The sequence below is a fragment of the Aphanomyces invadans genome (genome assembly GCF_000520115.1).
Source record: "Aphanomyces invadans strain NJM9701 unplaced genomic scaffold supercont1.82, whole genome shotgun sequence".
NCBI classification, from domain to species: domain Eukaryota; phylum Oomycota; class Saprolegniomycetes; order Saprolegniales; family Verrucalvaceae; genus Aphanomyces; species Aphanomyces invadans.
Window position 1 is genome coordinate 90644 of NW_008580227.1, and position 13295 is coordinate 103938.

The 13295-nt window shown below is 57.8% G+C and overlaps 5 protein-coding genes across 5 annotated transcripts; 3 read left to right on the forward strand and 2 right to left on the reverse strand.

Annotated features, from left to right (window-relative positions):
- Positions 1–123: 123 nt before the first annotated feature.
- H310_14708 (hypothetical protein) lies at positions 124–6359 on the forward strand (the record flags this gene model as incomplete). The annotated part of the gene is made up of 29 exons (XM_008882612.1): positions 124–146; positions 199–366; positions 411–616; positions 664–858; positions 903–1095; positions 1141–1280; positions 1323–1477; positions 1524–1623; positions 1661–1749; positions 1813–1902; positions 1954–2012; positions 2064–2226; positions 2275–2544; positions 2590–3021; positions 3081–3238; positions 3286–3331; positions 3383–3887; positions 3921–4110; positions 4149–4320; positions 4374–4737; positions 4789–4896; positions 4949–5122; positions 5157–5329; positions 5374–5490; positions 5538–5647; positions 5694–5771; positions 5825–5901; positions 5955–6169; positions 6225–6359. 29 exons carry the CDS (start codon positions 124–126, stop codon positions 6357–6359), a joined length of 4905 nt encoding a protein of 1634 aa, XP_008880834.1.
- Positions 6360–6836: 477 nt separating this feature from the next.
- H310_14709 (eukaryotic translation initiation factor 6) lies at positions 6837–7645 on the reverse strand. Its single transcript, XM_008882613.1, has one exon. It carries the CDS (start codon positions 7600–7602, stop codon positions 6865–6867), a length of 738 nt encoding a protein of 245 aa, XP_008880835.1. The 5' UTR covers positions 7603–7645; the 3' UTR covers positions 6837–6864.
- A 902-nt stretch (positions 7646–8547) lies between these two features.
- On the forward strand, positions 8548–9810 carry H310_14710 (hypothetical protein; the record flags this gene model as incomplete). Its single annotated transcript, XM_008882614.1, has 4 exons — positions 8548–8697; positions 8748–8843; positions 8904–9683; positions 9727–9810. The coding sequence occupies 4 exons, from the start codon at positions 8548–8550 to the stop codon at positions 9808–9810; spliced, it is 1110 nt and encodes a 369-aa protein (XP_008880836.1).
- A 165-nt stretch (positions 9811–9975) lies between these two features.
- Positions 9976–12038, forward strand: H310_14711 (hypothetical protein; the record flags this gene model as incomplete). The annotated part of the gene is made up of 5 exons (XM_008882615.1): positions 9976–10155; positions 10203–10593; positions 10638–11075; positions 11132–11530; positions 11644–12038. The coding sequence occupies 5 exons, from the start codon at positions 9976–9978 to the stop codon at positions 12036–12038; spliced, it is 1803 nt and encodes a 600-aa protein (XP_008880837.1).
- On the reverse strand, positions 12030–12500 carry H310_14712 (hypothetical protein). Its single transcript, XM_008882616.1, has 2 exons — positions 12292–12500; positions 12030–12241 (listed from the first exon to the last, which is right to left on the reverse strand). The coding sequence occupies exons 1-2, from the start codon at positions 12483–12485 to the stop codon at positions 12076–12078; spliced, it is 360 nt and encodes a 119-aa protein (XP_008880838.1). The 5' UTR covers positions 12486–12500; the 3' UTR covers positions 12030–12075.
- Positions 12501–13295: the final 795 nt, after the last annotated feature.

The following is a 13295-nucleotide window of genomic DNA, read 5'->3' on the forward strand; positions in this document are numbered from 1 at the left end:
GGCCGTGTTCGGAGCGCTGTGACGAATGGAGACGCGACGAAGCTGCTGATTGCGACGGGTGGGGCCGAGATTTTCGAACTGAGCGCTTCGGACGGGTGCAACCTGCACTATGGGCCGTTGGTCATGGGTCACTGCAGTCGAAAGCTGTGAGGAAGCTCCTCGAGACTCGACGGTGGTCTTATGGCGCACCACGTGTAGAGGCGGGCTGGCGGCACACCCTACCAACCACGAGATGTGCTCGGTTGGCGACGATCAAAGCATTCGCGTATGGGACCTCATCCACCATCGCAATCTTCGCATGGTCAACTTGGACGCGCCCGCTCGATCGTGCATGTACTCTCCCGACGGAAAAATCATTGCGGTCGGGTACGGCTTGGTCGCTGCACGCTCGTCGACTCATGCGGCACCAGGTTTGGTACCGAATTCGAGTCAGAGAAGCCGCAACTGAATGGCGCGTTTACCATCCTGAACGAGGCCAACTTGGCCGTCAAGTATCAAGGCAAGGACTCGAAAAAGTTTATTTCCAACGTCAAATTCAGTGCCGACGGCACAACGCTCGCCATTTGCTCGGAAAACGTCGTGTATATGTACAACACGGACGACTGGGCGTCCAAGGGTACGAGGCATTGCAGCCACAGGATCGGTCAGTGAAATCTTGGACAGGCAAATGCCGCAGTAAAGACCCGAGCGTGACGTTTTCGCACTTTGACCTGAGCTCGACGGGCGAATGGCTTCAAGTTGCCACATCCAAAGGCGAATTGGTCTACTACGACACGAACTCGAGCGTCGAGAACACACGCCTGGGCGCGCTCAAGGACGTGGCCTGGGCAACGTTGACGAGCATTTACGGGTGGTCTGGTACGCTCTGGCTTTGTGCATTCCAGCCTGACCGGTGTCAACAGTCTTGGGTGCATGGCCCGCCAAGAAGAACGCGTTTGATGTCGTTGCAATCAACCGGAATCGGGCAGGAACGGTGCTCGTCACGGGCGATCAGTACGGCCACGTTCGGTTGTACAAATATCCGTGCGTGCCCACCAACAACTTGTGCCATCAGTACAACGGGCACAGCGGCCGCATTTCGCACGTCGAATTCACGTAACATGCACTCGATTTGTCCGACACTGACGGCATCGTGTCCAGGATGGACGATCAATTCGTCATGACGTCGGGCGAAGACGACCGATGTTTGTTTCAGTGGCGCGTCGAGATGGAAGCGAAGGAGCCGTCGCCGCCCGAGTTTGAGTACCACGCAACGTCCGACGATGAGTTTGAGGTACTTGGTGGTTGCAAGCATTGGGCTGGAGCACGTGTGTAGCTGCAAGCGCCTGTGGAGCGCAGTCCGTTTGAGGAAGCGTCCAACGTCGGCGAGTTTGCGATCGAGTCGCTGGTGCGACAAGGCGAAACGGACACTGGAGCGGAGCCAGTCAAGCCATGGGTTGGCAGCTGCATTCCGCCGTCGAATGCTGCCCCTGAGCCAGTAATTCTACCTCCAACCCCGACTCGGCCACGATCTCTCTTTCTAGGACACCACGATGCCCCCCGATCAACTCGACATGGAGTGGGTCTACGGCTACCGCTCCCATGACTGCCGCAACAACCTCAAGTACACCAAGCACGGTACGGGTGATTTCGCGACGCGATGACAGCGCATGCGATGTAGGGAAAATGGTGTACCCTATCGCCAAGCTCGTGGTTGTGTTTGACGTGAAAGGATGGTCCCAGAAGCATTTCAAACAGCACCAGGACGAAGTACGTGGCGTTGGCGGCGCGATCGATGGCCGCTTGCGCTCTCACTCTCGCACGTTGTCCTAGGTGCTATGCCTCGCCACGCATCCCAATGTGGACATCGTCGCGTCTGGCGAAGGCGGCAAGTTTCCAGCGATCCATGTTTGGCAATCCCAGGTGGAGCGCACTGCCACAACCCAACTCGTGATCGTTCGTACGTCGTTTTAGGCCCTTCACGTCGTTTCGACCCTTCGAGGCATACACAAGCGAGGCGTGGTTGAACTCGCGTACGTCGAACAGTCTCTACGATGCCTACCGGTCACTCTGCCATCGTCTAGATTCAATCCGGCGGGGAATATCCTTGCGTCTGCCGGAAGCGACGTCGACAATGCGATCGTGTTGTACGACTGGGAGCTTGGGGTCGTGCTCTCGAGCGTCAAGTCTGGTCCACACAAGTTACTTGGTCTGGTCTTTCACCCGGCGACATCGACGTTTTTAGCGGTGAGGAGTCTCGTCCTACTGATCGTGTGGTCACCGCTGCTGCTGCAGTTGAACAAGCAAACGGTGCTCTTTTATGCCCCCCAAGGCCGCAACCTCGTGCGCAAGCAGGCGTTGATGGGCAAACGAGGGTTCGCCCAGCCATTCTTGTCCGTTGTCTTTGTCCACCACGACGCGATCGTGGGGTCGACCAGCGGCGAGCTGTACAAATTCAAGGGGATTGAGCTCGTTACGATCGTACCAGCGCACACGCGAAGTGTGGCAGCACTGGCGGTGCACGGCACGTCGGTCGTTAGCGGTGGACGAGATGGTCTTGTCAAGGTATCGCGCTTGGCATCGCACGTGTTGGCTGACATTGTCGTGCAGCTGTGGACGTCCGAGTTGGAATGCGTCTCTGAATGGAACTCTGTCAATCAAATGCCGATTCGGTCGCTGGCTTGGGCCGGTCCATCTCTCTTAGTTGGCACGCGTGACTCGGCTATCTTTGAGCTGAGCGCGACGGACGGGTCCGTGCAGGTCAGCGTTGAAATGCACTCGAAGGGAGACGTCCAGGCGCTGGCCGTGCACCCCGTCAAGGACAAAGTCGTCACGTGCGGAGATGATGCGACGTTGAGGGTGTGGGATTTGTACCGGCATCGGTGTGTGCTGAAAATGGCGCTGGACACGGCATCTCGCGCCGTCGCGTACTCTTCCGAGGGAGCATACGTTGCCGTGGGTCTGGGCGGTAACCCTCGCAAGAATCGGCACAAGAAGGATGGTACGCTCCTGATCTTCGAGGAGAAAGTCGCGGATGGCAGCGTCAAGCTAGGTAAGGCGTACATCGACGTTTCGAGATGTGAACACGATGGAGCGCAGAGGTATTGCACGAAACCCGCGACACAAAGCAGCCCATCTCTGTCGTTGCGTACTCTCCCGACGGGGTGTCGTTGGTCGTGGGCGCGCAAGACAACTCGATTTACATCTACGACGTCCCCAACGAATACGCCAAGCGCGCCACCTTTACCAAGCACAAAAGGTAGTTCTGCCCGCGGCGCTCGTGCCACATGACTCGGCTCGCCATAGCTTCATCACACACGTCGACATCACGAGCGACTCGCAGTACCTTCGCGTACGTTTTGGCATCGCCACCGTGCCGGCCTTTCTCAAACGTACACGATAGAGCAACTGCGGCGGGTTCGAGCTCCTCTTTGCCGACTTGACAACTGGTTCGCACGTCGCCAGCGCGACAGCTCTCAAGAACCAGACATGGCATACATGCCACACCATCTTCAACTGGTACAACCAAGGCGCGTGGCCCGCCGTATCGACCAAGACGACGGTGACAGCCAGCACCGCCAGCGCAACGACGCTCGTCGTGGGGGACTCGCAAGGCGTGCTGAAGCTGTTTCGGTTTCCGTGTGTCCGCGATGGCTTGCCGTCCAGAGCGTACTCTGGACACGTGGGGCCAGTACAGTGCGTGTCATTCAGTCAAAATCGGTCGTACTGCGTCAGCGCTGGGTTAGCCGACCACAGCCTCATTCAATGGAAGGTGTTTTCCGCCCTTCCGTTGGAAAAGGACATTGCGAATCCTGCCAAGCTGGTGGAAGCCGATGCGGATCTCGAAACCGAGGGCTGGTTCGTGCCGACGCCGCTCGCGGTCGCACCATTTGCAGGTTCTTCCACTTGTTTCGAGTTGCGTTTGACGGGTCGAATGGCAGGTGCGAAGCCATACCTAAGCAGCTTGATCCCGCCGTCCGTGCTGCCAGACGAACCGCAAACGTTTCCGTATGCGTTCGAGTTGGAATATGCCTACGGCGCGAGGCTGCAAGACGTCCGAGCCATGCTCGCGTACACCAAGTCCAAGCGGCTTATCAGTGTGGCTGGCAAAGTTGGCGTCAGCTACAACCGGTGAGACCGACCCGGTCGTGCTTCGGTGACACCCCCAGTAGAAAACATCACGGTCAAGTGTTTTACCTTGGTCATGCTGCCCCTGTTGTGTCGATGGCGATCAGCCACGATGGACTCCTGGTGGCGACGGGCGAGGAAATCTTTACGGCGCCAAAGGCAGCCTACCCTTGTATTCATGTCTGGGACCCGACGGCTTGCACACCGATTGCAGTCCGCACAACAGTTGACATGGCCGCGTCCATTTAACGTTTGGACATGGCTAGATCTTGGCGCGTTTTCATACCAAAGCAGTCGTGTACTTGGCCTTCAACGAGCCAACGACTCGCCTCGTGAGCATCGGGAAAGATCCATACCACTCGATGTGCATCTACTTTTCGCCGACGGGGTTGTGGCACGATAGCCGCATCTTGGCGACGACCCGGACGACGCATCTTCCTGCGCGCTTTGCCATGACGTTGTCGTCCATGCAGAGTGTGTACGACGTGATCAGTGGCGGCGCCGATCACATGATTTTCTGGCGGGTCGACCCGCCACATTGCCATGCAACGTTTGGCACGTTTGGAGCCCACGGGCAGATTCAAATGCTGACGTGTGGAGGCGCTCTCGACAAGGCCAGCATTGTCACGGGTGTGAGATGCAACGAAGGGTGTGGTCGATAGCTGACACAACTTTGACCAGGCACTCGAACGGGCCATCTCTACTTGTGGGACGCAACCACAACGACGATTGAAAAGAGCGTCCCAGCCCATGCCGGCACGATCAACTGCGTGGCGATTTCAACATTTGGTACGATGACGCGGTGTGCTGATATTCATCCGTTCACGGTCGACGACGCAAGGCGTGGTGACGGGCAGTGCCGATGGCCATGTCAAAGTGTGGAGCCGGTCGCTGCTTCCGATCTGGGACTTTGACATGGTCCAAGCCAAGCCCGCGTGCTCCAACCCGATCGTGCGCAGTGTCGCATGGGACGCATTTGAATCGCGGTTTGTCGTCGGGACCAAAGGCACGTTCGGTGGGTCTGCCATTCGCTGACGCGATTTGGGCAGGTGGCGACGTGTACGAACTGAGCCAAGAACGTGGGGACACCACCCTCCTTCTCGAAAGCCACTCGGAGCACGGACTGTTTGGCCTCGCGACACATCCATCGCAGGCGCATGTAGTCGCCACGGGCGGCGACGACGGCGCCCTGCGTGTTTGGAACTCGCACACCCACGAACTGGTCCGTGTCCGAATCGTCGATCGGTCCTTATCGTGAATCGACAGATTGGCAAAGTTGTCATGGACGCGCCGATCAAATGCGTGAGCTATTCCGGCGACGGGAAGCTGGTTGCAGTCGGCCTAGGCAGTGCATCGCAAACGACGCAGCTCAAAGATGGCGCGGTGCGAATCGTACATCTCGGCGGTGTCATGGCAAGAGTTTGTGATAGTTTTGCATTTTGGATGCCACGACGCTGGAAATCGTGCATGAAGGGCGCGATTCCAAGCAAAGTTTGGCCGACATCAAGTTTAGCCCGGATGGCACGTTGCTGGCCATGGGGTACGCAACAGCTCACGAGGTCGTCGAGCTGTGAATCGAGTTGTAGTTCGCACGACCATTGCATCTACCTCCACTCGGTCATGGACAACTATGCGCTCAAGTCCAAGTGCACCAAGGCGACGGGGTACGTCAAGACGGCATGATATGCCGCCCATGCGATGACAAAATCGTGTACAGGCACGTCACGCATGTCGACTTTTCCAAGGACAGCCGGTACCTCCGAGCCAACAGCGACGCGTTCGAGGTCCTTTATGGTACAGTTGCTGCGGTCATGGGACGGATCGCTGACACGGCGTGCGCGGCGCAGTGAATACGCTGGACGGCGCGTCGATCACCAGCCCGAGCCTCTTGCGTGATGTCGAGTGGGCGAGTTACTCGTGTGTGTTGAGCTGGTCGTGCCAGGGCATGTGGAGCGACGCGTTTGTTCATGCCGTCGCAGTCGCGCCATCCAAGAACGTGCTTGTGTGCGGAAACGATCGCGGCGACCTCCACTGCCACTCGTTTCCGTGCTTGTCCAAAAACGTAAAAACGGCGGCGGTGTGTGTGCATCTTGGTGGCTCATGGAAACGTCGAGTAGATGGCGTTCGAAACACTCGAGGGCCATGGCGGACCCGTGCATGGCGTCGCCATCAGCTGCGACGACTCGACGCTGTTTACGATCGGGGGCACCGATCGGACGCTGCTCCAGTGGAAGATCGTCGGCGCAACTTGACCGATCGCCGTGCCGCCAGAGTCGCGGGTTGTCCGAGTCGGTAATCACGACGACTGCATGTTGCTTTCGATCCACGTCCGCAACAACGTCGACGTGCTTTGCCGCGACACCAGGCCACGTGCCTGAGCTTTGGAGCATGCTACATCTTGTGGACTTGGGCAGGAACTGCATGACCATGTCACTCGAGCCGGCCTCTCGTCGATGGCTTGTGCGGGCTTGGCTATCTCGAGCGCCGCGACGCAACATGGTCCTTTGCGTGTCGAGCACACCCGGCTCGTCAAAGCACTGACCGCGAAATGGTCGACGGCGGCATCGGTGGATTGCATGCGTGTTGGATCGTTCCTTTGGTAGAGTCTGCCGAGGTAGGTACCACGAAAGATGCATCTTCACCACGGCCATCGCGTCGTACGAGTGGCATGGCTCGGACAGCGCCACGTGGTGGTGATAAGGACCCGCTTGTCCCAATGCGCACGGGACGAGGTAGATGGAGGAGGTAGATTAGAGTTTACGTCATCGAGTCGATCAAGGCGCTGCGCAAGTTGGACGCGATCGCGTTTGGCTGGGCATTCTGCAGCTTGAAGATGCTCTCGACGACCGAGATTTCGGTCGACGTGGTGTCGAGCCCGCAGAATGCCGTCCAGTCGTTCACGACCATGCCAGCACCAAGGACGTCGCTGCCTCGGTTCACCGTGCCTGCAACGACAGGCACCTGGAGCAGCGAACTCAGTTCTTCCTGGTCGTCGACGGTCGTGCGGGGATGCACAAGGCATCCTTGGTTCGACATGACCGAGTAGCTCCCGACCAACGCGTTGCCTGCAATCGTCTGGCGGAACACTTCGACGCCGAGTGTGTCGGCGATGATTTCTTCTGTTTCGCGGTCCAAATCCGTGTGGACCAGCGCGACGTGGTCGTTGCACGCGACGACGTTGCCGAGGGCACTGAGCCGTTCCTCGACCCGTTGGACGACCACCGAGTCGGGGAGCGAGTTGCGAATGTGCTGCATTTCTTGGTCTGTGGTGGAGTTGGGAAGGAGGAGACCGCGCTTGTTGCCGACGGACACGCGCCCGATAAACCGGCAGCTCGCCATCGAGCAGTGGATCACGGGGATGTGGTCCGCCAGCTCGGCTTCGAACGTCGAGTAAAAGTTCTCGCTGCCACCGACGCACACGAGCGCATACGAGTTGGTGAGCTTGGAGAAGACACCGATCTCGTTGGAGTTTTCAAACTGGCAGCGGATCGCCATCGTGCGCGCGGCGCGGAGCTCGATCGAGAATGAACGGCCGAACGACTTTTGGGTGGTGTGGCGTCGACGACCAACACTCAGCACTGACCCGCGTCGTTTTATTTGAAAACCGTTCGGGTTGAATACAAACAACAAGCGTATTTTATTCGTTTGGACAAATGCGAGACCGATTGTTCAGCGCGTGTTCCCGGCGTTTAGGAATGTTGGTCCTTGCACGGTGGCGACGGCGTTCGCATGCGCTGCCCCGTGCACGTGTCTGTCGGCGCAATAGGTCATCCCTGAGTCTCCGCAAGGCCCCGGGCGAAAAGACTAGTGTCCTGGTGACGTCTTTCACAATCCACGTGCGGGGACAAGTTCTGAACGTGGTTCCCCCGGCCAGGGGGGCGTCCACACGACATGGCTCTTGGGCATCATCAAATCGCATGTCTCGGCAAACGCCCTCTGACTCGGCCATGCGGACAAACAGCGCAGGGGCGTGGGTCGGTCATGAAAACGACTCCATCCAGCACCGCACCCCCACAAGCACCCCCTCTAGTTCGTTGAGCAGTCAAGGGCCGTCTCAAGCAGTTGCGGGGGAAGATCTACCGACATTCGGCCGAGTGAATGTAGTTTGACAAGCGCGGGCGGCAGCGGACAGCAGCAGGGGAGCCGTTGTTTGACCTTTGGAGCCTTCATGTGGACCTCGTTTCGCACGCCCGCTTTGGATGCTTTGAGGGGCATGGGATTTTATTCCGAGGTTGGACCGAGTTGGCGCGATCTGTGACAAGGCAGTGGGCCACTTCGGGCATGGCAATCCGCGTTTCATTGGTTGAAATGTATCCAATCATAGGGCATATTCAAGAATATTGCTTTATTTTGGCCAATTAAAACCACGTATACGACAGACAAACGTTCTTCCCATGCCGAGGACGCTTTGCCAAATCAACGCACAACAGAATTCGCCGCATGGACATCACAGCGCTTCTCGGAGGCCGCGGTGGGGATGATGCCGCCATCCAGATCAAGTACGAATGCATGCAGCACCTCCTTGACACTATCCACGGTCCTGCCTTTGCATTCGAAGACGACAACGTTCCCATGTACATGCGTATCGTCGTAAGTGCAACGTCGTCGCTCGTGAGGTGAATCGAAATGTGTCGTGGTAGACTGGCAACATCCTGCGCACACTCCCTTTGCCGCCGTCGTCGTACGATCCCGACGAAGACCCACCATCGTACCATCCCCATTGGGATTTCCTAGAGGTGCGTGTGTGTGTGTACTGGATATCGATCGTTCGACTGTGCCCTCACGCATCCATGCAGACGGTGTATACGTTGCTCGTTCATCTAGTAGAGGCGCCGATTCCTCCGCGTGTGATCAAGCAGCACATCACGCCGTCGTTCGTCTCGGAGCTGCTGATTATGATCCAGAGCCAAGACCCTCGCGAACGCGTCATGGTTGCCACTGTATTGCACAAGATCTACGCGAAATTCAAGAGTTTGCGGCTGCATATTCGCCAGGAATTCGTCCACGCGTTCGCGCAATATGCAGAGTATGGCCACGCGGGATACCCGTACGGCATGTCCGAGCTGCTTGAAGTGGTCAGCAGCCTTATTCGCGGATTTGCGACGCCCCTCCAGCCCGATCACGTTCAACTGCTGACAAAGACGCTGCTGCCTCTGCTGAAGCACTCGTTCGTTCATTACCACCAGCCGCTCTTGCTGTGCATAACGGACTTTATCGGCAAGGACTCGGCGCTCGCATCCACGACGGTCGAGTACCTCGTTGTGCACTGGCCCAAGCAAAGCACAGCCAAGCAGATCTTGTTTCTGAACGCGCTGGAAGAAGTCCTCGAATGCAGTCCAGTCGATTGCCTGAACGACTCGACCAAGGCCAAGGTGACGAGTGTGCTGGCCAAGTGCGTCGCGAGCGTCCACTTTCAAGTGGCCGAGCGCACGCTGTTTCTCTGGAATTCGGCGCAGCTCGTCAATCACTCGATTTTTAATCCGCAACACACCAAACAAGTGCTCCCGATTTTATTTCCGTCGCTCATGGTCGCATTCAAAACGCACTGGAACGTGACGGTGCGCATGCTGGCTCACGTACGTAGTAAGCCGACCCGTCCCCGCTGACTTGTTTCTCTAGAGCGTGCTCGAGATGTACACCAAGCACGACAATAGCACGTACCAAACCTGCCTCACAAACTACAAGCAGGCGCGACCTGCGTGATGGCCATTGACGCCGTTGTGCACAAATCAACGTATTTATTCTCCGGTCGTGCAAAACGAAATGGGCGCATGGGGGCTGACGATATGTGTTGGGGTCGACTTGCACCGAAACGACCGGTGAAACCGATTGTACTTTTCAGCAGTGGCCCAACGCGAGTGAGAAAGCATGCTTCGCTTCGTTGACATGCTGCAGCGCGTGTGCGGCCGATGTTTTGGGTGGAATAGCGTCGAGCCGTCGTTGCCGCCGCCCCACCCGGACGTGTACGTATTCTTCGGCTCCCAGACAGGCACGACAGAAGGGTATGCCAGGAGGTTGGTGGCCACCGCTCGCCACCGCAACGTCCACGTGAGTTGGCGAGAACGAGGCGGCATCGGCTCTTACGAACGCTCTAGGCCGACGCCATGTCCCTGAGCCAGTTTGATGTGGCAAACTTGACGCAATACACGATGGTTATCTTCATGGTAGCGAGCTACGGCACGGGCGGCCCGACGGACGACGCGTCGGCATTCTATAGCTGGCTCAAGACGTCGCTCAAGCCGGACCTGTCGACGATGCACTACACGGTCTTTGGCTGCGGCAACTCGGACTATACGGACTCGTACAACGGGATGGCAAAGTTCGTCGACGCCAAGATCGGAGCGTTCGGGGCCACCCGTTTCTACGACTTGACGCTTGGCGACGCGGCGGGGGAAATCGATCACTTGGACAACGACTACGCCGCGTGGGAAAGCACCATCTTGGACGTCCTGGCTATTCCAGCCGCTACTTTGGCCGAGGCACATGGTACGCTCGCGTGAAAGCGCGGCGGACGACTTAGTTGCACGTAGTGGACGGTGCCACGTACGCAGCGGTGAGCACGCCGCGCCCTCTGCCCCGATCGGGTTCCACGCTGCACGCGGCGCTGTATCTGCCGCCCGCAATGCAAGTCTTGTCTGTCCAAGCGCTGTCGTCGACTGCGGTCCAAGTCGACTTTGCCACGGACGTGCCATATAAAGCCACGGAAACGCTGGCCTTGTATCCTCAGAACGCGATCGAGATCGTCCAGGCCGTGGCGAGTCGCTGCGGCTTCAACTTGACCCAGTGGGTGCACTCCCCGAGTGAACTCACCCACCAAGAGCACAACCCTGCCAACATCCCGCTGCCTTGCAAGGTCATCGACGCGCTCACGCACTACGTCGACCTCTGCGCGGTGTCTCGCACCATCCTGACGGCGCTCGCCCCTCATGCCACGAGCCCGTCGGACGCTGAACGACTTCGTCATCTCGGTGTGCCTTCCTCCTTACGCAACCTTCCCTCAACGCACCCGTCGTTGTTTTCGCAGGCTCGATCGATGACGCGTACGCTGACGTGGTCCGGAAGCCTCGGTTGTCTCTGGTGGGGGTCCTGCATGTCTTTCCTAGCGTTCAACTGTCGCTCGCGGCATTGCTGGCGATTGCCAGTCCCATGAAGCCCCGACGGTACACGATCGCGTCGAGTCCCGCGGCAAGCCCGCATGTGATTCAATGCTGCATTTCCGTCCCGGAGAACCCGCTCGCACACATCCACCACCACAACGGAACGATGGGCGCGTGTGTGGTGTCGCTATTGAAAGCCCATCTCGCAAGAGCATCGCCGCCATCTGCATCCGACTGCGTGTGGTTTCGAGGATCGCACCAGGCGTCGACGTTTTTCTTCCCCGACTCGCATGAAGCGCCCGTCATCCTTGTCGCGGCTGGCTCGGGTACGACTTGTTTCACGGGTTTCCGCGGCTGTTTCGCACGCCTTCAACTGGCCCATCTCCCTGACGCCAACCGCGTTGTGGTTGTGCCTGGTTTGATGGCGTTGTGTCGGTAGGCATTGCTCCGATGCGAGCCATTTGGCAAGATCGCAACGAGGCAGCCAAGCGCGGCGAGCCCGTGGGCAAGACCATGCTGCTCTTTGGGTGTCGAGACGGTGAGAGTTGGTTGTACCGGGACGAGCTGGAAGCCTTGGCCCCTCTGCACGTCGAATGCCTCGTGGCGTACTCGCGGGAACCCGGCCAAGAGAAGAAAGAATACGTTCAAGACGTGTTGGAGGCGAACCTTGACGCAGTCGTCACTTTGTTGGACACAGCCAACGCGTTTGTTTACGTTTGTGGCAAGATTACCATGGCGCAGCAAATCCAAGCGCTATTACGTCGCGATAGACTTGCGAGTTGGTGGGACGCGATAGTGTCGTCCCGTCGGTACAACCAAGAAGTGTTTGGATAAAGTCGACAAGATAAACGTGGGATTCACACTAGGAAGTTTAGTTTGGGTCGCTGCCGTCGTCGTGGCGCGTCAACTCGTTGTGGATGTGGGGCATTTTTACTCGCACGACGGTCGACTCGATCGCGCGGTCGTCGAGTGCGGGGACCAAATCGTTGGGAGTGCTCAGTGTTTGAATGCCTGGAGCAGTCGTACCAGCCTTGTACCTAAGGGGACAACGAATCGTGAATCCGTTGGCGCGCCATGGCGAGCGTACCCAAAGTAAAACGACAGCAGCAGCAGCGAACATCCGATCCCGCCCAACACGATCCGCTTGCGAGCGAGCGGGTCGTGGAGGTAGCTACTCCAGCTCCACTTGTCCTCGATGTAAATCGGCTTTTGGGCCTCCACGTCGGCCGGAAGGTTCGCCGTCAACCCCGCCTTCTCCTCCACCTTGACAAGATGCTTCATCGCCGAAAGGTCAACTGTGAAAATGGCCATCGGCGACACCAAGGATCGTACAGTCTGTATAATTTTATATTGCCTCGATCTCGAACAATATCGAGTTGCACAGATTACACTTGAAATTTGTATGGCGGCCCAACCTTCTACACTCGACGCGGCAACCTTTCATATATATTCTGTTAAGTTGTTTGCGGATTTGCAATGGCCTCCGCTTTGAGACGACAGCGTTTGGGTTGTTCCAATTGTTTCAAAGTGCGGCGTGGCTCTTGGCTGTTTTCTTCGACAAAGTCAAGTCCTCGTCGTCGGCGCGCTGCAGAGGATACGTGGTGTCCGCACGGGGGAGAATGCCGTCGGTGACATCCTCCACGGACGCGGGGGATCGAAACCACGACGCTTGGGACATCCAACCGAGGCTCGAGCCAGTGAGCAACAATCCGCCCGTTGTCGGCGCCGACAGGACTCCGAATGGGAAGGGAGCGTTGAAAGTTTCAGGCCGATGCCTCTGTTGTGCTGAAACTTGTAATCAACCTGGTTTCATCTATATAAATAGCATTCATTTATCCGTTGTCGACCAGCAAGAACACGTTCAAAATATACTGATTTTCATCGACGGGTTCCAGCGATCCTAACAACTAATTTGAACGACGTGCAATCGCTGCGGCATGAGGCGAGACGATCCAGCGGACAAGGTCGACGTGGAGCGGATGCCCTGAACAGAGCTGCACTCCATGTCGCTGCTGCTTCGAGACCACGAACTGGATGCGGCAGCTTCTCATCGTTGGGTCAACACTGCTGGGAGCCGAGGCACGTCCCCTG

Bases quoted from the DNA above. Each gene is read 5' to 3' on its own strand.
- H310_14709 (XM_008882613.1), bottom strand. From the start codon at position 7,602: ATGGCGATCCGCTGCCAGTTTGAAAACTCCAACGAGATCGGTGTCTTC.
- H310_14712 (XM_008882616.1), bottom strand. From the start codon at position 12,485: ATGAAGCATCTTGTCAAGGTGGAGGAGAAGGCGGGGTTGACGGCGAAC. The intron at 12,242-12,291 runs GTACGCTCGCCA...TTGTCCCCTTAG, and splicing joins CTGCTGTCGTTTTACTTTGG to GTACAAGGCTGGTACGACTG.